General features: G+C 43.3%; 1 protein-coding gene across 1 annotated transcript in view; it reads left to right on the top strand.

Annotated features, from left to right (window-relative positions):
* The window catches only part of atrn (attractin), a 323,662-nt gene that overhangs the window by 38,558 nt on the left and 258,653 nt on the right, over positions 1 to 26,451 (top strand). Inside the window, exons 5-7 of the mRNA XM_061925143.1 lie at positions 17,079 to 17,275; positions 20,242 to 20,410; positions 20,488 to 20,578. Coding sequence (XP_061781127.1) covers positions 17,079 to 17,275; positions 20,242 to 20,410; positions 20,488 to 20,578 — 457 coding nt within the window. The remainder of the gene's footprint in view (positions 1 to 17,078; positions 17,276 to 20,241; positions 20,411 to 20,487; positions 20,579 to 26,451) is intronic.

The following is a 26,451-nucleotide window of genomic DNA, read 5'->3' as shown; positions in this document are numbered from 1 at the left end:
AATGCCTGTTTTCAGAAAAAAATACGTGTTTCTATCTGAAGAGTCTTGCTAATGTCTAGATAAACAAATCTTAATTAATAATGGTTCTAGCTGCATGTACAGATCATTTCACTGGTTTATTTTTTTCCCCTTAAGTTCCAGTCTGGAGCTAAAGTCATAGAGAAGTTCCTTACGTGCAAAAATTATGACTAAAGTGGTGAAGCTGTATTTTCATTGAAACTTTAATTGTAACATTTAGTTGGTTTATATTCGCACAACATAATGGTGTATACATTTTTTGTGATAATATTTGAGTGGAAAAGTTTAAGAACCCCTGGTCTATGCTAACCAAGCTAGCATGTTTGATAGAAAGCACTCCACTATTCAAGCTGTTCAATGCTAATTTGCATTGGATATGCCATATCCATTATGGCACTGATTAGCATTGGCAATTTCAACGCCTCCAAATTTGGCAATCAAAAATATACCTCAGATGCATGTTTCTATCAAACAGCTAATGTATGATAAGCATAATACTTAGAGTATAAACACTATGTAGGGCGATATAGACTACATCCTGACTACGACAGCAAACTGAAAGGACTGCATACATGTTACCTTTGCCCACCAGTTGAGTTGATATGGAGCTTGCATCACAATTAAATAAATTACATTTCCATTTTTCCGTTTCTCTGCCCTCAAAATACATCAGAGTAAAAAGAAATGTAATAATAAAGTACATCCTTATCTCCTTCCAGCTGCATTTCTGTCAAACACACCATCAGCAGCTTGGATGTAAGTGTCCTCTGTTTAAAAGTGATTGTAATTTGATTCTTTCAGTACGATGTGTATTATTGTACACATTATTATTATTATTAGCCTTTATTTAACCAGGTAAAATCCCATTGAGATCAAAGATCTCTTTTCCAAGGGAGACCTGGCCAAGAGGGCAGCAGCAAGGTTACATTAAAAACAGTAAACAAATACATAAAACATCACATTTACAACATTAAAACTTGCTCACATGACACATGTGCATACAGACAAGGTAGACTGCAATCCTTTCACAGAAGCTTTAAACTCATTCAACGTAACTAGGGTTTGAAGTTTAATGTTCGATTGTAGGTTATTCCAAGCCTTCGGTGCTGAAAACCTAAATGCTTTCTTGCCCAGTTCAGTTCTTACTTTGGGGACGACAAATTGCCGAACATTCATTGAACGAAGATTGTGACTTCCTTGTTTCTTTGTTAAAAGACAAGACAGATAAGATGGAGTGATACCCAGAATGGTTTTGTAGATGAAAACATACCAATGATTGAGGCGTCGAGCACATAAAGATGTCCAGTTAACCATTGAGTATAACACACAATGGTGAGTAAGGGGAGCGCAGTTGGTAATGAATCTCAGTGCCCCGTGGTACACACTATCCAGCTTGTGGAGACAACCAGCAGTAGCATTCATGTACAACACATCTCCATAGTCAATAACAGGTAAAAAGGTTGTTTCCACCAATTTCTGTTTCACAGTAAAAGAAAAGCAAGACTTGTTTCTATAATAAAATCCCAGTAAAAGTTTCAGTTTTTTTTTACAACATACTGAATGTGCTCCTTAAAACTCAAGTGGTCATCAATTAAAAATCCTCCATCCATCCATCCATCTTCTTCCGCTTATCCGAGGTCGGGTCGCGGGGGCAGCAGCCTAAGCAGGGAAACCCAGACTTCCCTCTCCCCAGCCACTTCGTCCAGCTCCTCCCGGGGGATCCCGAGGCGTTCCCAGGCCAGCCGGGAGACATAGTCTTCCCAACGTGTCCTGGGTCTTCCTCGTGGCCTCCTACCGGTCGGACATGCCCTAAACACCTCCTTAGGGAGGCGCTCGGGTGGCATCCTGACCAGATGCCCGAACCACCTCATCTGGCTCCTCTCGATGCGGAGGAGCAGCGGCTTTACTTTGAGCTCCCCCCGGATGACAGAGCTTCTCACCCTATCTCTAAGGGAGAGCCCCGCCACCCGGCGGAGGAAACTCATTTCGGCCGCTTGTACCCGTGATCTTGTCCTTTCGGTCATAACCCAAAGCTCATGACCATAGGTGAGGATGGGAACGTAGATCGACCGGTAAATTGAGAGCTTTGCCTTCCGGCTCAGCTCCTTCTTCACCACAACGGATCGATACAGCGTCCGCATTACTGAAGACGCCGCACCGATCCGCCTGTCGATCTCACGATCCACTCTTCCCTCACTCGTGAACAAGACTCCGAGGTACTTGAACTCCTCCACTTGGGGCAAGATCTCCTCCCCAACCCGGAGATGGCACTCCACCCTTTTCCGGGCGAGAACCATGGACTCGGACTTGGAGGTGCTGATTCTCATCCCAGTCGCTTCACACTCAGCTGCGAACCGATCCAGTGAGAGCTGAAGATCCTGGCCAGATGAAGCCATCAGGACCAAATCATCTGCAAAAAGCAGAGACCTAATCCTGCAGCCACCAAACCGGATCCCCTCAACGCCTTGACTGCGCCTAGAAATTCTGTCCATAAAAGTTATGAACAGAATCGGTGACAAAGGGCAGCCTTGGCGGAGTCCAACCCTCACCGGAAACGTGTCCGACTTACTGCCGGCAATGCGAACCAAGCTCTGACACTGATCATACAGGGAGCGGACCGCCACAATCAGACAGTCCGAAACCCCATACTCTCTGAGCACTCCCCACAGGACTTCCCGAGGGACACGGTCGAATGCCTTCTCCAAGTCCACAAAGCACATGTAGACTGGTTGGGCAAACTCCCATGCACCCTCAAGGACCCTGCCGAGAGTATAGAGCTGGTCCACAGTTCCACGACCAGGACGAAAACCACACTGTTCCTCCTGAATCCGAGGTTCGACTATCCGGCGTAGCCTCCTCTCCAGTACACCTGAATAGACCTTACCGGGAAGGCTGAGGAGTGTGATCCCACGATAGTTAGAACACACCCTCCGGTTCCCCTTTTTAAAGAGAGGAACCACCACCCCGGTCTGCCAATCCAGAGGTACTGCCCCCGATGTCCACGCGATGCTGCAGAGTCTTGTCAACCAAGACAGCCCTACAGCATCCAGAGCCTTAAGGAACTCCGGGCGGATCTCATCCACCCCCGGGGCCTTGCCACCGAGGAGCTTTTTAACTACCTCAGCAACCTCAGCCCCAATTAAAAATCCTAAATATTTAAAAGCAGATACTAACATAATTTGTTGCCCATTTCTTGTTAAAATGTTCTCACACAGTGATGATCTTACAGTTTTTGATGTGGTAAAGAGCATACACTTTGTTTTCTCTGCATTTAAAACCAGTTGAAGATAGCAAAGTTGTTCTTGTACTCTGTCAAATGCATGTTGTAGATATTTAAAAGCCTCAGCAAGAGTCCATGCTAACCATGGACCGTTTCGCCAGACCAACACACCTCGTCATGGTTTCCGATGCTTTTGTTCTTGGATTCAACGTCCTTCTGACTCACTTTTTTCATTCCCGTGGTTGGGAAAAACTAAATTCTGTCGGCTAAAGAACTAGCGAGTGGAACACCAGGGGCCTCGTGTAATTACTACTAAAAATGGACATACGTTCAAATTCAAATCCAGTTGCTACAATGATAAGTACAAGTTTAGAAGAGGTGGGTGACTGTTACCCTGATATCATTTGTGTAACTTACAACAAAATGTGTTTATACAGTAGCCTGCTGACAGCTAGATTACAGTTTCATGTGAGAGGGATACGTGCGGTAAAAAAATGGATGGATGGATTTGTTTGAAATCTTTGACATTTAAAAATGCCTGCATATGTCAAATTATTCAAAATAATTGGATTACTTAATTAGGGCCCGCAATGGCCCATTGCAAAAGGACTCCCACAGGGAGTCCTTATGCAATGGGACATAAGGACCTATTGAATTTCTAAGGTTTTATTATTATTATTATTATTATTATTATACCGGCCGCCTCTTCGAGCACTAATTTGACCCACTTAACATACTTCAAAACTCACCATATTTGACCCACACATCAGGACCTGCGAAAATTGTCTTTTAATAAAAAAAAAAAAAACTGCAAAAATCAAAATTGCGCTCTAGCGCCCCCTAGGAAAAAAACAAAATAGACTGCCTGTAACTCCCACTAGGAAGGTCGGAAAGACATGAAACAAAATCCTCTATGTAGGTCTGACTCAGACCTAACGTTCATAATGGTACATTCTCGGGCTAAAATCAACAGGAAGTTGACAATTCCCCCTTCAAGACAAAAAAGTACTAAAAACAGTCACTTTTGCCTCTTTGAGCTGTAATTTGACCCCCTTAACATGCTTCAAAACTCACCAAACTGAACACACACATCAGGACTGGCTAATACTGTGATCTAATGAAAAAACCTAACCCCAAATCTAAAAATTGTGCTCTACAGCAATTTTTTTTATAAAACGCACAAAAAACTGCTCCTCGGAAGGAAAAGATTACAAAACTGACTGTAACTCCCATTGGGAAGGTCGGAGAGACATGGAACAAATACCTCTCCGTAGGTCTCACTTAGACCTACATTTCATAAATTGACAACCCCCAGCAAAAATCAACAGGAAGTTTGCTATTCCCCCTTCAACACAACATTTTTGTAAAAACCCGTCACCTTTCTTCAAACATTATCTCCTCTGAGCGCGTTTGTTGTTTCGGCTTCAAACTAACACAGGAGAGAGATTTAACCCTTCTGATTAAAAGTTGGTGAAAGAGTTGTGATACCTGCTCCGGTTTTGATTTTATGACCCTTCAAAGACCCGCTGCACTGATGCTCCTGCGGTGCTGTTTTTTTAAGATGGCTGCTCAAAAGCAGGAAGCACCAACGTGCCCACACAATGCAGACAAGGTAGGTACACGAGACTAAAGTCTTGGGACACTTCAGACTAAAAGTTGACAAAAGTATTGGGACACTTAGGACTAGCACCTGCCAAATACGCGGGCCCGACCAATGCAGCTTGCAGCTTTAATTATTATTATTCTTCCGCTTCTTTGCGCTATAATTTGACCCCCTTAGCATGCTTCAAAACTCACCAAATTTTACACACACATCAGTAATAAACGCCAGTACGTTTTATCAAAAAACCAAACCCCAAAACTCAAAATTGCGCTCTAGCGCCCCCTAGGAAAAAAAAAAACTAGACTGCCTGTAACTCCCACTAGGAAGGTCGGAAAAACATGAAACAAAATCCTCTATGTAGGTCTGACTCAGACCTAACTTTCATAATGGTACATTCTCGGGCTAAAATCAACAGGAAGTTGGCAATTCCCCCTTCAAGACAAAAAAGTACTAAAAACAGTCACTTTTGCCTTTTTGAGCTGTAATTTGACCCCCTTAACATGCTTCAAAACTCACCGAACTGAACACACACATCAGGACTGGCTAAAACTGTGATCTAATGAAAAAACCTAACCCCAAATCTAAAAATTGTGCTCTACAGCAATTTTTTAATAAAACGCACAAAAAACTGCACCTCGGATGAAAAATCTGACAAAACTGCCTGTAACTTCCACTGGGAAAGTCGGAGAGAGATGAAACAAAAACCTCTATGTAGGTCTCACTTAGACCTACATTTCATAAATTGACAACCCCCAGCAAAAATCAACAGGAAGTTTGCTATTCCCCCTTCAACACAACATTTTTGTAAAAACCCGTCCCCTTTCTTCAAACATTATCTCCTCTGAGCGCGTTTGTTGTTTCGGCTTCAAACTAACACAGGAGAGAGATTGAACCCTTCTGATTAAAAGTTGGTGAAAGAGTTGTGATACCTGCTCCGGTTTTGATTTTATGACCCTTCAAAGACCCGCTGCACTGATGCTCCTGCGGTGCTGTTTTTTTAAGATGGCTGCTCAAAAGCAGGAAGCACCAACGTGCCCACACAATGCAGACAAGGTAGGTACACTAGACAAAAGTCTTGGGACACTTCAGACTAAAAGTAGACAAAAGTTTTGGGACACTTAGGACTAGCACCTGCCAAATACGCGGGCCCGACCAACGCTGCTTGCAGCTTTAATTTATTATTAAAACTTAAGACATTCTCAGGGTAGCAGCCGTATACGTGACATCCTCCTGGGTCTTCGGTGCTGCGACCACCCTGACTGAACCTGGTTACACGAGGGCAATGATTTTACGGGGTTCAATGAGAGCGGTCCCAGGTACCGGGAGTTGATTCTGTATCGGATCAAATGTGAAAGGTCTCTACTAACGTAGTAGGGCCGGGCCGATAAAAACGATATCAATATGTTTCGCCATATACACACAATCTATTAGATTAAAAAATGCCCTGGATTAACCGATTGATGAATCTACCATTGTTTTTTTGGTCGGAAGAAACCGGAAGTTATGAAGCAAGGTTGGTCACATGAACAAAGGCACTCAAAACAGGAAGTGATCAGTGAGCAATGGGAGGAACGCGCTAAAGAGCCAATCACGTATTGTGTCAACAATCAAGATTGGTTGCGCCGTCTTGCTGTTGATTCTCTGCGCGGAGTGAGAAGAGAAAGTCAAAATAATTGTTCAATAAAACAGGAAACATCACCTCGACAGTATGGCAGTTGAACATTTTTTTTTACTCCTTTTTAGTCCTTGTCCGTTCCCTATTCGGATGTACGGAAACAGGTAGGAACTAAAGTGCATGACTAAAATAAATAACAAACGTCCATCCATCCATCCATCCATCCATCCATCTTCTTCCGCTTATCCGAGGTCGGGTCGCGGGGGCAGCAGCCTAAGCAGGGAAGCCCAGACTTCCCTCTCCCCAGCCACTTCGTCCAGCTCCTCCCGGGGGATCCCGAGGCGTTCCCAGGCCAGCCGGGAGACATAGTCTTCCCAGCGTGTCCTGGGTCTTCCCCGCGGCCTCCTACCGGTCGGACGTGCCCTAAACACCTCCTTAAGGAGGCGCTCGGGTGGCATCCTGACCAGATGCCCGAACCACCTCATCTGGCTCCTCTCGATGCGGAGGAGCAGCGGCTTTACTTTGAGCTCCCCCCGGATGACAGAGCTTCTCACCCTATCTCTAAGGGAGAGCCCCGCCACCCGGCGGAGGAAACTCATTTCGGCCGCTTGTACCCGTGATCTTGTCCTTTCGGTCATAACCCAAAGCTCATGACCATAGGTGAGGATGGGAACGTAGATCGACCGGTAAATTGAGAGCTTTGCCTTCCGGCTCAGCTCCTTCTTCACCACAACGGATCGATACAGCGTCCGCATTACTGAAGACGCCGCACCCATCCGCCTGTCGATCTCACGATCCACTCTTCCCTCACTCGTGAACAAGACTCCGAGGTACTTGAACTCCTCCACTTGGGGCAAGATCTCCTCCCCAACCCGGAGATGGCACTCCACCCTTTTCCGGGCGAGAACCATGGACTCGGACTTGGAGGTGCTGATTCTCATCCCAGTCGCTTCACACTCAGCTGCGAACCGATCCAGTGAGAGCTGAAGATCCTGGCCAGATGAAGCCATCAGGACCAAATCATCTGCAAAAAGCAGAGACCTAATCCTGCAGCCACCAAACCGGATCCCCTCAACGCCTTGACTGCGCCTAGAAATTCTGTCCATAAAAGTTATGAACAGAATGGGTGACAAAGGGCAGCCTTGGCGGAGTCCAACCCTCACCGGAAACGTGTCCGACTTACTGCCGGCAATGCGATCCAAGCTCTGACACTGATCATACAGGGAGCGGACCGCCACAATCAGACAGTCCGAAACCCCATACTCTCTGAGCACTCCCCACAGGACTTCCCGAGGGACACGGTCGAATGCCTTCTCCAAGTCCACAAAGCACATGTAGACTGGTTGGGCAAACTCCCATGCACCCTCAAGGACCCTGCCGAGAGTATAGAGCTGGTCCACAGTTCCACGACCAGGACGAAAACCACACTGTTCCTCCTGAATCCGAGGTTCGACTATCCGGCGTAGCCTCCTCTCCAGTACACCTGAATAGACCTTACCGGGAAGGCTGAGGAGTGTGATCCCATGATAGTTAGAACACACCCTCCGGTTCCCCTTTTTAAAGAGAGGAACCACCACCCCGGTCTGCCAATCCAGAGGTACTGCCCCCGATGTCCACGCGATGCTGCAGAGTCTTGTCAACCAAGACAGCCCTACAGCATCCAGAGCCTTAAGGAACTCCGGGCGGATCTCATCCACCCCCGGGGCCTTGCCACCGAGGAGCTTTTTAACTACCTCAGCAACCTCAGCCCCAATTAAAAATCCTAAATATTTAAAAGCAGATACTAACATAATTTGTTGCCCATTTCTTGTTAAAATGTTCTCACACAGTGATGATCTTACAGTTTTTGATGTGGTAAAGAGCATACACTTTGTTTTCTCTGCATTTAAAACCAGTTGAAGATAGCAAAGTTGTTCTTGTACTCTGTCAAATGCATGTTGTAGATATTTAAAAGCCTCAGCAAGAGTCCATGCTAACCATGGACCGTTTCGCCAGACCAACACACCTCGTCATGGATTTCGATGCTTTTGTTCTTGGATTCAACGTCGTTCTGACTCACTTTTTTCATTCCCGTGGTTGGAAAAACTAAATTCTGTTGGCTAAAGAACTAGCGAGTGGAACACCAGGGGCCTCGTGTAATTACTACTAAAAATGGACATACGTTCAAATTCAAATCCAGTTGCTACAATGATAAGTACAAGTTTAGAAGAGGTGGGTGACTGTTACCCTGATATCATTTGTGTAACTTACAACAAAATGTGTTTATACAGTAGCCTGCTGACAGCTAGATTACAGTTTCATGTGAGAGGGATACGTGCGGTAAAAAAATGGATGGATGGATTTGTTTGAAATCTTTGACATTTAAAAATGCCTGCATATGTCAAATTATTCAAAATAATTGGATTACTTAATTAGGGCCCGCAATGGCCCATTGCAAAAGGACTCCCACAGGGAGTCCTTATGCAATGGGACATAAGGACCTATTGAATTTCTAAGGTTTTATTATTATTATTATTATTATTATTATACCGGCCGCCTCTTCGAGCACTAATTTGACCCACTTAACATACTTCAAAACTCACCATATTTGACCCACACATCAGGACCTGCGAAAATGGTCTTTTAATAAAAAAAACAAACTGCAAAAATCAAAATTGCGCTCTAGCGCCCCCTAGGAAAAAAACAAAATAGACTGCCTGTAACTCCCACTAGGAAGGTCGGAAAGACATGAAACAAAATCCTCTATGTAGGTCTGACTCAGACCTAACGTTCATAATGGTACTTTCTCGGGCTAAAATCAACAGGAAGTTGGCAATTCCCCCTTCAAGACAAAAAAGTACTAAAAACAGTCACTTTTGCCTCTTTGAGCTGTAATTTGACCCCCTTAACATGCTTCAAAACTCACCAAACTGAACACACACATCAGGACTGGCTAATACTGTGATCTAATGAAAAAACCTAACCCCAAATCTAAAAATTGTGCTCTACAGCAATTTTTTTTATAAAACGCACAAAAAACTGCTCCTCGGAAGGAAAAGATTACAAAACTGACTGTAACTCCCATTGGGAAGGTCGGAGAGACATGGAACAAATACCTCTCCGTAGGTCTCACTTAGACCTACATTTCATAAATTGACAACCCCCAGCAAAAATCAACAGGAAGTTTGCTATTCCCCCTTCAACACAACATTTTTGTAAAAACCCGTCACCTTTCTTCAAACATTATCTCCTCTGAGCGCGTTTGTTGTTTCGGCTTCAAACTAACACAGGAGAGAGATTTAACCCTTCTGATTAAAAGTTGGTGAAAGAGTTGTGATACCTGCTCCGGTTTTGATTTTATGACCCTTCAAAGACCCGCTGCACTGATGCTCCTGCGGTGCTGTTTTTTTAAGATGGCTGCTCAAAAGCAGGAAGCACCAACGTGCCCACACAATGCAGACAAGGTAGGTACACTAGACAAAAGTCTTGGGACACTTCAGACTAAAAGTAGACAAAAGTTTTGGGACACTTAGGACTAGCACCTGCCAAATACGCGGGCCCGACCAACGCTGCTTGCAGCTTTAATTTATTATTAAAACTTAAGACATTCTCAGGGTAGCAGCCGTATACGTGACATCCTCCTGGGTCTTCGGTGCTGCGACCACCCTGACTGAACCTGGTTACACGAGGGCAATGATTTGACGGGGTTCAATGAGAGCGGTCCCAGGTACCGGGAGTTGATTCTGTATCGGATCAAATGTGAAAGGTCTCTACTAACGTAGTAGGGCCGGCCGGGCCGATAAAACGATATCAATATGTTTCGCCATATACACACAATCTATTAGATTAAAAAATGCCCTGGATTAACCGATTGATGAATCTACCATTGTTTTTTTGGTCGGAAGAAACCGGAAGTTATGGAGCAAGGTTGGTCACATGAACAAAGGCACTCAAAACAGGAAGTGATCAGTGAGCAATGGGAGGAACACGCTAAAGAGCCAATCACGTATTGTGTCAACAATCAAGTTTGGTTGCGCCGTCTTGCTGTTGATTCTCTGCGCGGAGTGAGAAGAGAAAGTCAAAATAATTGTTCAATAAAACAGGAAACATCACCTCGACAGTATGGCAGTTGAACATTTTTTTTTACTCCTTTTTAGTCCTTGTCCGTTCCCTATTCGGATGTACGGAAACAGGTAGGAACTAAAGTGCATGACTAAAATAAATAACAAACGTCCATCCATCCATCCATCCATCTTCTTCTGCTTATCCGAGGTCGGGTCGGGAAGCCCAGACTTCCCTCTCCCCAGCCACTTCGTCCAGCTCCTCCCGGGGGATCCCGAGGCGTTCCCAGGTCAGCCGGGAGACATAGTCTTCCCAGCGTGTCCTGGGTCTTCCCCGCGGCCTCCTACCGGTCGGACGTGCCCTAAACACCTCCTTAGGGAGGCGCTCGGGTGGCATCCTGACCAGATGCCCGAACCACCTCATCTGGCTCCTCTCGATGTGGAGGAGCAGCGGCTTTACTTTGAGCTCCCCCCGGATGACAGAGCTTCTCACCCTATCTCTAAGGGAGAGCCCCGCCACCCGGCGGAGGAAACTCATTTCGGCCGCTTGTACCCGTGATCTTGTCCTTTCGGTCATAACCCAAAGCTCAAGACCATAGGTGAGGATGGGAACGTAGATCGACCGGTAAATTGAGAGCTTTGCCTTCTGGCTCAGCTCCTTCTTCACCACAACGGATCGATACAGCGTCCGCATTACTGAAGACGCCGCACCGATCCGCCTGTCGATCTCACGATCCACTCTTCCCTCACTCGTGAACAAGACTCCGAGGTACTTGAACTCCTCCACTTGGGGCAAGATCTCCTCCCCAACCCCCCCCCCCCTAACAAACGTGCTATTTTAAAATAATAATTTGGTCCAAGAATATTTTAATAACAATTACTGCTTATCATAAATGTATTCCCATACTCGAATATGAATAAGGGACCAAATTAAATGTTACACAAACCACTTCCTGGCAGTAAACCTGCAAAAAAATATATATTTTCAGGTTTCTCTATGTTTTCATTTCCACACTATTTTGTTACACTTTATTAAGCATTTCTTACATATTCTTAATTTTGTACCTTGGACTTGATCAATATTTTTGAGTTGTATTGACATTGTTTTCCTTTCCTTTCTGCCTTGGTAGCTGAGGCGATTATAATCAGAGTGTATTTTTCACAGGTCATAAAAAAAAATCCATTATTATGGAAAACACTTATATCGTGATAGGGTTTTCAGCCCTATGACCTAGCACAGGGGTCAGCAACCTGCGGCTCTTTGACCACTCTGATGCGGCTCAGCTGCATACTTACCGACCCTCCCGATTTTTCCGGGAGACTTCCGGATTTCAATACCTCCCCCCGGGCAAATATTCTCAGATTTTCACCCGGACAACAATATTGATTACGTGCCGTCGCACGGATAGATGTGTGGGGGGGGCAGGGTTGGGAGGGCGCGGGGTTTGGTGGTAGCGGGGGTGTATAATGTAGCCCGGAAGAGTTAGGGATACATGGGATTCTGGGTATTTGTTCTGTTGTGTTTGTTGTGTTACAGTGCGGATGTTCTCCCGAAATGTGTTTGTCATTCTTGTTTGGTGTGGGTTCACAGTGTGGCGCATATTAGTAAGAGTGTTAAAGTTGTTTATACGGCCACCCTCAGTGTGACCTGTATGGCTGTTGACCAAGTATGCCTTGCAGTCAGTCATGTGTGTCTGTAGAAGCCTCACATAACATGTAACTGGGCTGGCACGCTGTATGTACAGGTTGTAGAGGGCGCTAAAGGCAATGCCAACACAGCACGCCCTTATTATTGTTGTTAAGGTGAAAATCAGCAGACATTCGAGAGAATAGTTGCCCTGAAATACGGGAGTCTCCCGAAAAAATCGGGAGGGTTGGCAGGAATGACGCTGTCAAGCGCCATTCATGTAAAACTCGCGGGCCGCACTAACATTACATTTTCATATTAAGGTGCGGGCCGCGTGTCTGAGACCCCTGGTTTATACATAGCACAAAGCAAAAAAAAACTTTGCATGCAGTGTTATTAGGGCCCGCAATGGCCCATTGCAAAAGGACTCCCACAGGGAGTCCTTATGCAATGGGACATAAGGACCTATTGAATTTCTAAGGTTTTATTAGGGCCCGCAATGGGACATAAGGATCTATTGTTATTCGATCGTTTTATTCTTTCTTATTAGGGCCCGCAATGGCCCATTGCAAAAGGACTCCCACAGGGAGTCCTTATGCAATGGGACATAAGGACCTATTGTATTTCTAAGGTTTTATTATTATTAGGGCCCGCAATGGCCCATTGCAAAAGGACTCCCACAGGGAGTCCTTATGCAATGGGACATAAGGACCTATTGAATTTCTAAGGTTTTATTATTAGGGCCCGCATGGCCCATTGCATAAGGACTCCCAAAGGGAGTCCTTATGCAATAGGACATAAGGACCTATTGAATTTGTAAGGTTTTATTCTTTCTTTCTTATTCTTCCGCCGCCTCTTTGAGCACTAATTTGACCCACTTAACATGCTTCAAAACTCACCATATTTGACCCACACATCAGGACCTGCGAAAATTGTCTTTTAATAAAAAAACAAACCCCAAAACTCAAAATTGCGCTCTAGCGCCCCCTAGGGGGAAAAAAAAACTAGACTGCCTGTAACTCCCACTAGGAAGGTCGGAGAGACATGAAACAAAAACCTCTATGTAGGTTTGACTTAGACCTAGTTTTCATAATTGTATATCCTCGGGCAAAAATCAACAGGAAGTTGGCAATTCCCCCTTCAAGACAAAAAAGTACTAAAAACAGTCACTTTTGCCTTTTTGAGCTGTAATTTGACCCCCTTAACACGCTTCAAAACTCACCAAACTGAACGCACACATCAGGACTGGCAAAAATTGTGATCTAATAAAAAAAACCTAACCCCAAATTTAAAAATTGCGCTCTAGAGCAATTTTTGAATAAAACGGAGAAAAAACTGCTCCTCGGAAGAAAAAAATGACAAAACTGCCTGTAACTCCCACTGGGAAGGTCGGAGAGACATGAAACAAAATCCTCTCCGTAGGTCTCACTTAGACCTACATTTCATAAATTGACAACCCCCAGCAAAAATATACAGGAAGTTTGCTATTCCCCCTTCAACACAACATTTTTGTAAAAACCGGTCACCTTTCTTCAAAACTTATCTCCTCTGAGCGCGTTTGTTGTTTCGGCTTCAAACTAACACAGGAGAGAGATTTAACCCTTCTGATTAAAAGTCGGCGAAAGAGTTGTGATACCTGCTCCGGTTTTGATTTTATGACCCTTCAAAGACCCGCTGCACTGATGCTCCTGCGGTGCTGTTTTTTTAAGATGGCTGCTTAAAAGCAGGAAGCACCAACGTGCCCACACAATGCAGACAAGGTAGGTACACTAGACAAAAGTCTTGGGACACTTCAGACTAAAAGTAGACAAAAGTATTGGGACACTTAGGACTAGTTATTATTAGGGCCCGCAATGGCCCATTGCAAAAGGACTCGTCCTTATGCAATGGGACATAAGGACCTATTGTTATTCTAAGGTTTTATTATTATTCTTTTTTCTTCCGCCGCCAGATTAAACTGTAATTTGACCCACTTAACATGCTTCAAAACTCACCAAATTTGACCCACACATCAGGACCTGCGAAAATTACCTTTTTTTTTAAAACAACCAAACCCCAAAACTCAAAATTGCGCTCTAGCGCCCCCTAGGAAAAAAAAAACTAGACTGCCTTTAACTCCCACTAGGAAGGTCGGAGAGACATGAAACAAAAACGTCTATGTAGGTCTGACTTACACCTACTTTTCATAATTGTATATCCTCGGGCTAAAATCAACAGGAAGTTGGCAATTCCCCCTTCAAGACAAAAAAGTACTAAAAAAAGTCACTTTTGCCTCTTTGAGCTGTAATTTGACCCTCTTAACATGCTTCAAAACTCACCGAACTGAACGCACACATCAGGACTGGCAAAAACTGAGATCTAGTAAAAAAACCTAACCCCAAATTTAAAAATTGCGCTCTACAGCAATTTTTGAATAAAACGGAGAAAAAACTGCTCCTCGGAAGAAAAAAATTACAAAACTGCCTGTAACTCCCACTGGGAAGGTCGGAGAGACATGAAACAAAATCCTCTCCGTAGGTCTCACTTAGACCTACATTTCATAAATTGACAACCCCCAGCAAAAATATACAGGAAGTTTGCTATTCCCCCTTCAACACAACATTTTTGTAAAAACCCGTCCCCTTTCTTCAAACATTATCTCCTCTGAGCGTGTTTGTTGTTTCGGCTTCAAACTAACACAGGAGAGAGATTGAACCCTTCTGATTAAAAGTCGGCGGAAGAGTTGTGATACCTGCTCCGGTTTTGATTTTATGACCCTTCAAAGACCCGCTGCACTGATGCTCCTGCGGTGCTGTTTTTTTAAGATGGCTGCTCAAAAGCAGGAAGCACCAACGTGCCCACACAATGCAGACAAGGTAGGTACACTAGACAAAAGTCTTGGGACACTTCAGACTAAAAGTAGACAAAAGTTTTGGGACACTTAGGACTAGCACCTGCCAAATACGCGGGCCCGACCAACGCTGCTTGCAGCTTTAATTTCATTTTAAATTTCAAAAGAGTTTTGTGGCTCCCATTGTTTTCTTTAATTTGTGAAACGGGTCAAAATGACTCTTTGAGTGGTAAAGGTTGCCGACCCCTGACCTAGCATGAAGTTGAATGTAATTGTTAGCGCGTAGACCCCATAACGCGTGTCCCGCTCCTTATTGTTACGTTGTAGCATGTGATGATAGTTACAGTATACAGTACATGCACAAAGGGGACCAACGTTGGTTGGATAAAAGTGGTGTCTCTGAGCCCATCAGACTGCAGAAGAGCGTGTTGGTATTGGTGCTTAGGAGAGGTTTGTGGACCTTGTTTTGAAAGCAAACATTGAACAAAGTGTACAGCCATGCTGTCAATCATTGACTTATGTCTCCTGCGTTTGTTTTTATGTTGCTGCCTAGCGGAGGACGATAACCTGACCTTTCATATTTCAAATAGCACTCCCTGACACCCAGATACACTTTATAGATCAACAAGGGATTTACACCGTTTTGCCTCAAAACGCAAAGGTGTATTGTGAAAGTCCAGAGTTCAGTCTAAACACATATAAGTCAGAATTCACGCCGCAGTGTTTTTTGTTCCAGTGACAACCAGGCCACAAATTCCAAAAGAGCAAAGGTGTACTTCAATTATTAAAGACATGTTTTATTAGGGCCCGCATGGCCCATTGCATAAGGACTCCCACAGGGATTCCTTATGCAATGGGCCATAAGGACCTATTGAATTTGTAAGGTTTTATTCTTTATTCTTTATTCTTCCGCCGCCACATTAAACTGTAATTTGACCCACTTAACATGCTTCAAAACTCACCATATTTGACCCACACATCAGGACCTGCGAAAATTGCCTTTTAAAAAAAAAAAACGAACCACAAAACTCAAAATTGCGCTCTAGTGCCCCCTAGGGAAAAAAAAAACTAGACTGCCTGTAACTCCCACTAGGAAGGTCGGAGAGACATGAAACAAAAACCTCTATGTAGGTCTGACTTAGACCTACATTTCATAATAGTACATCCTCGGGCTAAAATCAACAGGAAGTTGGCAATTCCCCCTTCAAGACAAAAAAGTACTAAAAACAGTCACTTTTGCCTCTTTGAGCTGTAATTTGACCCCCTTAACATGCTTCAAAACTCACCAAACTGAACGCACACATCAGGACTGGCAAAAATTGTGATCTAATAAAAAACCTAACCCCAAATCTCAAAATTGTGCTCTAGCGCAATTTTTTAATAAAACGCACAAAAAAACTGCTCCTCGGATGAAAAAACTGACAAAACTGCCTGTAACTCCCACTGGGAAGGTCGGAGAGACATGAAACAAAAACCTCTATGTAGGTCTCACTTAGGCCTACATTTCATAAATTGACAACCCCCAGCAAAAATCAACAGGAAGTTTGCTATTCCCCCCTCAAAACAATTTTTTTGTAAAAAACGGTCACCTTTCTTCAAAATCTATCTCCTCTGAGCGCGTTTGTCGTTTCGGCTTCAAACTAACACAGAAGAGAGATTAAACCCTTGTGTATAAAATAACAGAACAGCGTTTTAATACCTGCTCCGGTTTTGATTTTATGACCCTTCAAAGACCCGCTGGGCTGATGCTGCTGCGCTGCTGTTTTTTTTAAGATGGCTGCTTAAAAGCAGGAAGCACCAGCGTGCCCACACAATGCAGACAAGGTAGGTACACTAGACAAAAGTCTTGGGACACTTCAGACTACCACCGGACAAAAGTATTGGGACACTTAGGCCGAAAACTGGACAAAAGTATTGGGACACTTAGGCCGAAAACTGGACAAAAGTATTGGGACACTTAGGACTACAACTTGCCAAAAGTATTGGGACACTTGGGACTAAAACTGGACAAAAGTATTGGGACACTTAGGACTAGCACCTGCCAAATACGCGGGCCCGACCAACGCTGCTTGCAGCTTTAATTTATGTAGAGTTTGCTTTTCAGGGACTTGTTCTTCTTCCACAGGGTGAACACATGTCCTAACAACTGTTCCGGCAGTGGAGAGTGCCGCCTGTCCAACGACACGGGGAAGCCCTACTGTGACTGTCAGGACAAGTGGAAAGGGGATGCCTGTGACGTTCCTTCTTGCCTGGACGACTGCGGGTACTCTGAGAGAGGACGCTGCAGGGACAAGACGTGCGTCTGCGGGGTGGGCTGGCAAGGTGGGTCGCCATTGGCTTGCTACATTTATAGTACTGGAAGAGTATATTAGCATTAGCATCCTGTTAGCTTCCAAGAAGAGTATATTGGCATCATGTTAGCTTCCAAGACGAGTATGTTAGCATCCTGTTAGCTTCCAAGAAGTGAATGTTAGCATCCTGTTAGCTTCCAAGAAGAGAATGTTAGCCTTGTTAGATTCAGGGGTGCTAGCTTGCTGGTAGCGGTGAGCTATTGTATCCTCCTAGGGTGTGTAGTGAAGCATGTTTACCTATTTCTCGTCCTCCTGTGATAATAATACTTGTAAGAAACTTACTATATTCGTCGCCATGGGGGCGAGTATTAGTGATTTAGAAGTAGCTAAAACACTGCCGACTGCGGATGGATGATTGCTCCTAGCTAGCTAGCCATGTCTTAAAGCACCTCTTCCTGAGGGCGTTTCAGTGTTATAACTTCACCTTTATCTTTACTTTTTCTCCCTTTTGTCTACACACTGTGTCTGCTTGTAAGTACTCTGTGTATGTGCGCTGCCGAACATGCTCCTCTGCTCGTATAACCAGCAATGTCATGAAAAAAAAAACGGGGAACCGGTACATTTCAAACAGTATTGTACCGTTTTTTATTCGTTAGTGCCGCCATACCATACTAGTACCGGTATACTGTACAACCCTACCATGTACACACGGCTACTGATTTGTTGTGCCTACAGGCTAGGGTCCGCTAAAGAGCCCAAAAACTCACTCTTAAAACCTGTCTAAAAACATTAGAAGACTTTGCTTTTTAGTACAACTTTTACTTTATGGACTTACATTTTGAAAAACATATTTTTTATGATGTTGCCGCTGTTGTTTGAATGTACAGTATTTGTCGTTTTAATTCACCAATGCTTTGTGATTTCTATCTGTGAAAAGCGCTTTATAAACACAATTGACTACTTACCAGAGGTGGGACCAAGTCATTGTTTTGCAAGTCACAAGTAAGTCTCAAGTCTTTGCCCTCAAGTCCGAGTCAAGTCCCGAGTCAAGACAGGCAAGCCCCGAGTCAAGTCCAAAGTCAAGACTGGAAAGTCTCAAGTCAAGTCCTAAGTCCTGCATTTTGAGTTTCGAGTCCTTTCAAGTCCTTTTAACCACAGACTAATATATTAACACAGATTGTGTATGCTTTTCAAACGCTGTATTTATTTATTAAAACAAGTGCATTTTAAATTGCAGGAAAGAAAATTGTGCTGACATTGCACTTTATAATAGCACTATTAACCAGTCATTTTAAACATTAACTCATTCCTTTACAGAACAAACACATTGAAAAATAAAGTGCAAATGTACTTATTTGTACAAAAGTGTTAACATTGAAAAAACATGACATATACGTGAACATAACAAAAAAGTTGTACTTTTTATATGTCAGGGCCCTATGCTGCATTGCATTTGCAAAAGACCAAATTAGCCAAGAGTCTGTCAGTCATTTGTGCACGATGGGGGCGTAGTATGATGCCACCATGGCTGAAAACTCGCTCCACTGGAGCACTGGAGGCAGGCACTGCCAAGACTCTCATGGCCACTCGGAACAGTGAAGGAAGAGTCTTCATGTTCAATGCCCAGAACAAAAGGGGGGAGAGAGTTGTTTTGGGTTGGTGCACTACTTGTAAGTGTATCTTGTGTTTTTATGTTGATTTAATTAAAAAAAGAAAGAAAAAAAAAATTATTTCTTGTGCGGCCCGATACCAATCGATCCACGGACCAGTACCGGGCCACGGCCCGGTGGTTGGGGACCACTGAGGTCAACAACCAACAGTATGTCAGAAAGCTAGCTAAAACGGTACACATATTCATAATATAGTATACATTTTAACTGACCTTTATTTTACTATTTTTGTCTTTTTTTAGGTGGCTAAAATACGCGGTGCTGCTGACCGCCGTCTAACGTTACGTGTGATATATTGACTAACGTAACCCTGCTTAAAAAAAATCACTGAACAAAAAGTATGAATAAGGTAGTGAACTGCAACAGATTCCCGTGTTTGCAATAACGTTATAACGTTAGCGGTGAGTTTACAGCCTCACTGATTTAACTACACAGCAAATAAAAGTCACGTTACTTAGACAATAAACGTTATCTTACATTCAAAACTTACCGTTCTTTGTGCAACTTCAAATGCCGGACGAAGTTGGAAGTTGTTGCCTCTCCATCAGTCATTTTCGAACCGCATGTGTTGCATACTGCAAACCGTTTTGTGTTGACCACCTCGTAATTTTTATACCCAAACGAAATTATTTTAGGTATCATTTTTTGTTCACTGGCGTGTGGTTTGGACATGTCTTCTTCGTTGGTTGTCCTGCAATTTGATTGGATGAATGCTGTGTGATGAAAACAAAGTAGATCTAATTTGATTGGCTGTTGTACTGAGACCACACCAGCTGACACACGCAACGCTGATAGACAAGTACACAATGAAAAATACGGAGCGCTCCCGAATAACTTTTTCATCTTTGGGTTTTGGGGAAAGTAGCAAGTCATGTCAAGTCATGTCAATTCAAAAGGCTCAAGTCCAAGTGAAGTCACAAGTCATTGATGTTAAAGTCTAAGTCGAGTTGCAAGTCTTTTTACATTTTGTCAAGTCGAGTCTAAAGTCATCAAATTCATGACTCGATTCTGACTCGAGTCCAAGTCATGTGACTCGAGTCCACACCTCTGCTACTTACAGCTGTTAAGAACAATGATTTTTTTTTTTCAAAAATGGAGAGACCCTTGCAGTTATTTGCTTTTGCAAACCAAGCACCCGACAACTTTAGGAGACTGTGGTTAGTCAAATAAATGTTTTGTCAATTTAACAGAAGAATATTTAAATATAGTAATTGTGCACACAAAGATACATTTGCACGTCTTCACATTGTGGAGTTCTTCATGATCAAAATACTACATAACTAATCATTGCTCACATATTTTCCTGCTTATCATTTTTGACCTTCAGGTCCAGACTGCTCCGTCTCTGTCCCCGCCGACTCGGCCTTCTGGAGCCGCGAGGCGTTCAGCGATCCCGGCCTCGCCAGGGCGTCCCACAAGGCGGTGGTGGAGCAGGACGTCATGTGGGTCATCGGAGGCTACGTCTTCAACGCCTCCGACTACCACATGGTCAAAGCGTGAGTCAACTTCTCAGTCTTACCGAGAGGGCTTTCCTCTCAGTGATGTCTGACTTGTCTTCTCCGCCATGGTTAAGGTACAACCTAAGCAGCAAAACCTGGATGACCCTTGACCCCTCTGTCAACACAGTCACGCCGCGATATGGACACTCTTTGGCCCTCCATGAGGTACGTGGGTACTTGTCCAAGAGTAATCTATCGATTAATTTGTTGGATTAATCGGATCGAAAACACACTTTATAGCCTCAATGTGTATTTTACAAAAAAACATTTTTCAAATTAGAGATAGGCAATATGGCCTAAAACCTATATCGCGATGTATATTGCAGCCTTTTGCGTAATATCAGGATATATTATCTGGTATGTAGATGGTAATAGAGTTATCATATTTTACGGACTATAGAGCGCACCGGGATATAAGCCGCACCCACTAAATGTTCGGGAAAATATATATTTGTCCTTATATTAGCCGCACCAAACTATTTACCGCAGATATATATGTTGTGAAATGAGTTATTTACACAGTACCGTATTTTCCGCACTATAAGGCGCACCTAAAAACCACAAATTTTCTCAAAAGCTAACAGTGCGCCTTATAACCCGGTGCGCTTTATTACGATTAATTTTCATAAAGTTTCGATCTCGCAACTTCGGTAAACAGCCGCCATCTTTTTTCCCGGTAGAACAGGAAGCGCTTCTTCTTCTACGCAAGCAACCGCCAAGGAAAGCACCCGCCCCCATAGAACAGGAAGCGCTTTAAGCAACCACCCGCCCCCGGAAGAAGAAGAAAAAACGCGCGGATATCACCGTACGTTTCATTTCCTGTTTACATCTGTAAAGACCACAAAATGGCTCCTACAAAGGACAAGGATCCGGTTCATAAAAAGACGCAATCTCTCCATCCGCACACGGATTACTACCGTATTTCACAGCAACTGATATTCCTGTGGAACGGGAGCACGTACGGTGAATATTCGCACCACAGGGAATGAGAAGTCATCCTTCACTGTGGTTCTAGCTTGCCATGCTAACTTCCACCCATGGTGATATTCAAAAGGAAGACCTTGCCAAAAGAGACCTTTCCAGCCGGCGTCATCATAAAAGCTAACTCGAAGGGATGGATGGATGAAGAAAAGATGAGCGAGTGGTTAAGGGAAGTTTACGCGAAGAGGCCGGGTGGCTTTTTTCACACAGCTCCGAAGGCGAACACACCTTCACTAAGACGGGCAGATAGCGCCGGTCGACATACGCCAACATTTGCCAGTGGATCGTAAATGCCTGGGCAGATAGTTTCGGTCACAACTGTGGTCCGAGCTTTCCGGAAGGCAGGATTCACAGAACTGCTGCACAACAACAGCGACACTGAATCCGATGACTTCGACGAGGCGGAGCCGGCCATTTTTGGATCCCACGCTTGCGCAACTTTTCAATTCGGACACCGAAGACGAAGAATTCGAAGGATTTACGAATGAAGAATAACTTCAGAAGGTGAGCGCTATGTTTATTTTGTGTGTTGTGACATTAACGTTCGAGCAACATTATGTTGCTATTTATTGCTCTACACCATTTTGAATTTTACTATGTTTGTGATTGCACATTTGCGTACATTTTGGGACAGAGTTGTTAGAACGCTGGTTTTCAATATATTATTAAAGTTTGACTGAACTATCTGACTGTTTTTTTGACATTCACTTTAGCGCAGCGTTTTTTTGACATTCACTTTAGCGCAGCGTAGGCGCGGCTTATAGTCCGGGGCGGCTTATTGGTGGACAAAATTATGAAATATGTAATTCATAGAAGGTGCGGCTAATAATCCGGTGCGCCTTATAGTGCGGAAAATACGGTAATAGTCTGTAGATGTTTATTTACATACCGTATTTTCCGCACTATAAGGCGCACCGGATTATTAGCCGCACCTTCAATGAATGGCATATTTCATAACTTTGTCCACCAATAAGCCGCCCCGGACTATAAGCCGCGCCTACGCTGCGCTAAAGGGAATGTCAAAAAAACAGTCAGATAGGTCAGTCAAACTTTAATAATATATTAAAAACCAGCGTTCTAACAACTCTGTCCCAAAATGTACGCAAATGTGCAATCACAAACATAGTAAAATTCAAAATAGTGCAGAGCAATAGCAACATAATGTTGCTCGAACGTTAATGTCACAACACACAAAATAAACATAGCGCTCACTTTCTGAAGTTATTCTTCATTCGTAAATCCTTCGTCTTCGGTGTCCGAAGTGAAAAGTTGGGCAAATGTGAGATCCAAAATGGCCGGTTCCGTCTCGTCGAAGTCATCGGAGTCAGTGTCACTGTTATCCAGCAGTTCTGTGAATCCTGCCTTCCGGAAAGCTCGGACCACAGTTGTGACCGAAATATCTGCCCAGGCATTTACGATCCACTGGCAGATGTTGGCGTCGTCTGGCGCTGCCTCCCTGTCTTAGTGAAGGTGTGTTCGCCTTCTGTCATCCATTGTTCCCACGCAGTTAGCAGTCTAGCTTCGAATGCCCTGTTGACACCAATATCTAGCGGCTGGAGGTCTTTTGTCAATCCACCCGGAATGACGGCGAGTATTGAATTAAGCGCGTAAGCGTGTCTCTTAATCTGATGTTATGAGCTAGCAAATATAACAACTACACTACCCAGCATGCAACGATAGTTACGAGCATGCGCGGTAGCCCTGAGAAGCGTTGTTGTATGCTGGCAGTTAGAATGTGGTTATGAGCACGCTGTGAGTAAACGTTGAGAACTCAGTTAACACGCCTCGTCTGCATTATTTATAATTAGACAGACAACACACTTAATAGGAGCCATTTTGGGGTCTTTACATAAACACACAAATGGAAATGAAACGTCACATATCCCAGCATGCACCGCGCGCTTCTTCTTCTTCCGGGGGCGGGTGGTTGCTTACAGTACAAGAAGAAGCGCTTCCTGTTCTATGGGGGCGGGTGCTTACCTTGGCGGTTGCTTGCGTAGAAGAAGAAGCGCTTCCTGCTCTACCGGGAAAAAAGATGGCGGCTGTTTACCGAAGTTGCGAGAACGAAACTTTATGAAAATGAATCTTAATATTTATCCATATATAAAGCGCACCGGGTTAAAAGCCGCACTGTCAGCTTTTGAGTAAATTTGTGGTTTTTAGGTGCGGCTAATGGTGCGGAAAATACGGTACCTTAGTTGTTTCCAAACGGGTGTCTGTAACACGGCAGTAAAACGGGATGCTCAAACAAAACAGAAGTCATCGTCATGGACCCACTAGCTGCGGAAGCTAGGAATCAGCGAAACAGACTCAATGACTCCACAGTGACGTTTGGGTGAATTTATGAAACTGAAACAATACAAAAAGAATGCCATTGTAAGATAATACTAACACAGAGACTCGTAAACGGGTTAACATGTTAGCTAATGCTAACGACGCTAGCTTCATTACATTACGATAGCAGGTACAAATATGCATGAAAACACTCCTACTGACATCACTCATGGGACGCTTTAGTAAGTAAGAATTGTTTTAGTTATATTGTAAAACTTACAAACGTTGCTTGGAGTGATGAATGAAGAATCCATACAAGTAAAAACGCTATGGATGGCTTGAAGACGGAATTGCTTGCACTTCTACTTCCAGTTCAAGGCTCAGTCTAAACAGATGCACAGCTGCACCTAAAGTGAGCAAACTCGTCCAAAACATGGCGCCATAGCACAAATGTGCCATGTTGGTACAATGAAAAAATTCCAATCAAGCGGGAAGAGGAGATGATTGATCATGATTAATGTAGAGAGGTATAGAGGCAGGTGCAGCACTGCTTTTCCAAGAGAGTCTTTTTCTAGTTTTTTCTAACCTTCAGAAGACTTTTGGAGACTCTCTAACATGAAGGCACGTTTCGCTCTTCTCTACGAGAAGCATGTTGGTTGCATTAAAAAAACGAAAGAGGGAAGTTCACTGAATTCCTAAACGTATTGTTCTGCTTGGCGAGCTTTTTGCCCAATTTTTGTCTCTCTCGCAGCAGCCATAAAAAGGACACCTGCATATGCGTTATGGCCAATTATGCAAATCGTATAATCTCATTATTACGCCCTCCTCAACCCACCACCACAGATAGATTAACAAGACTTGGCCACAATACCCAGCAATATGTTTGGAGGAGAAAAGGTGAGGCTTTTAATCCCAGGAACACCAGGCCTAACCGTCAAGCATGGTGGTGGTAGTATTATGCTATGGGCCTGTTTTGCTGCCAATGGAACTGGTGCTTTACAGAGAGTAAATGGGACAATGAAAAAGGAGGATTACCTCTAAATTCTTCAGGACAACTTAAAATCAAAAAACCTGTGTTCCAACAGGACAATGACCCTAAACACACGTCAAAAGTGGTAAAGGAATGGCTAAATCAGGCGAGAATTAAGGTTTTAGAATAACCTTCCCAAAGTCCTTACTTAAACATGTGGACAATGCTGAAGAAACAAGTCAATGTCAGAAAACCAACACATTTAGCTGAACTGCACCAATTTTGTCAAGAGGAGTGGTCAAAAATGAAACCAGAAGCTTGTGGATGGCTACCAAAAGCGCCTTATTGCAGTGAAACTTGCCAAGGGACATGTAAGCAAATATTAACATTGCTGTATGTATACTTTTGACCCAGCAGATTTGGTCACATTTTCAGTAGACCCATAATAAATTCATAAAAGAACCAAACTTCATGAATGTTTTTTGAGACCAACAAGTATGTGCTCCAATCACTCTATCACAAAAAAATAAGCGTTGTAGAAATTATTGGAAACTCAAAACAGCCATGACATTATGTTCTTTACAAGTGTATGTAAACTTTTGACCACGACTGTATGTATCTATCAATCTATCTATCTATCTATCTATCTATCTATCTATCTATCTATCTATCTATCTATCTATCTATCTATCTATCTATCTATCTATCTATCTATCTATCTATCTATCTATCTATCTATCTATCTATCTGTCTGTCTGTCTGTCTGTCTGTCTGTCTGTCTGTCTGTCTGTCTGTCTATATAATGTGTGTGTGTATATGTACACTGTATATATGTGTATACTGTATATATATATGTGTATATATATGTGTATATATATATATGTATATGCTGTATGTATATATGTGTATATATGTATATGTTAATATATATGTCTATATGTTTATGAATATATGTGTATATATATGTAGAAGATACTAGATTATATATATATATATATAATATATGTTGACGGTCCCTGACACAAGGCTGAAGCTTAGAGGTGACAGAGCTTTCGCCGTTGCTGCTCCCAAGCTCTGGAACGACCTACCCCTGAGTGTTAGACAAGCCTCCTCTCTTCCTGTTTTTAAATCTCTCTTAAAAACATACTTTTATTCCATGGCTTTTAACACTGAGTGATATCCATCCTGCAATGGCGCCCCATAATACACCTGCTGTGATCCTGTTTTTATGTTTTTATTAATTCTATTTTAATTATTTATTTTTTATCGTGTTCTGTTTGTGTTGTGTTGTGTTTGCTCGGTACTCGTTTTATCTTTTAACCTGCTCATTGTACAGCACTTTGGCTACCCCTGTGGTAAATTTTAAATGTGCTCTATAAATAAAGTTGATTTGATTTGATATATATATATATATATATATATAATATATATATTATACACCGTATTTTCCACACTATAAGGCGCACTGGATTATAAGGCACACCTTCAAAGAATGGCATATTTTAAAACTGTGTTCATATATAAGGCGCACCGCATTATAAGGCGCACCATATTATAAGGTAGGGATGTCCCGATCCGATATTTGGATCGGATCGGCCGCCGATATTTGCAAAAAAATGCGTATCGGCAAGGCATGGGAAAATGCCGATCCAGATCCGGTTAAAAAAAAAAACTCCGCTCCGTGTTTTCCAACACACCGATTTAAATAATACATTCCACTTTTCTGCTGCTCCCTAATTTCCGTTCCGCATTTTTCAGCACACCTTCAACACATCCACAGGTCTGTGGATTCTCACGCAGTTGCTTTTAGCTG

Source organism: Nerophis lumbriciformis, linkage group LG29 (assembly GCF_033978685.3).
Source record: "Nerophis lumbriciformis linkage group LG29, RoL_Nlum_v2.1, whole genome shotgun sequence".
NCBI classification, from domain to species: Eukaryota; Metazoa; Chordata; class Actinopteri; order Syngnathiformes; family Syngnathidae; genus Nerophis; species Nerophis lumbriciformis.
This window is presented reverse-complemented; position numbering and strand designations above follow the sequence as displayed.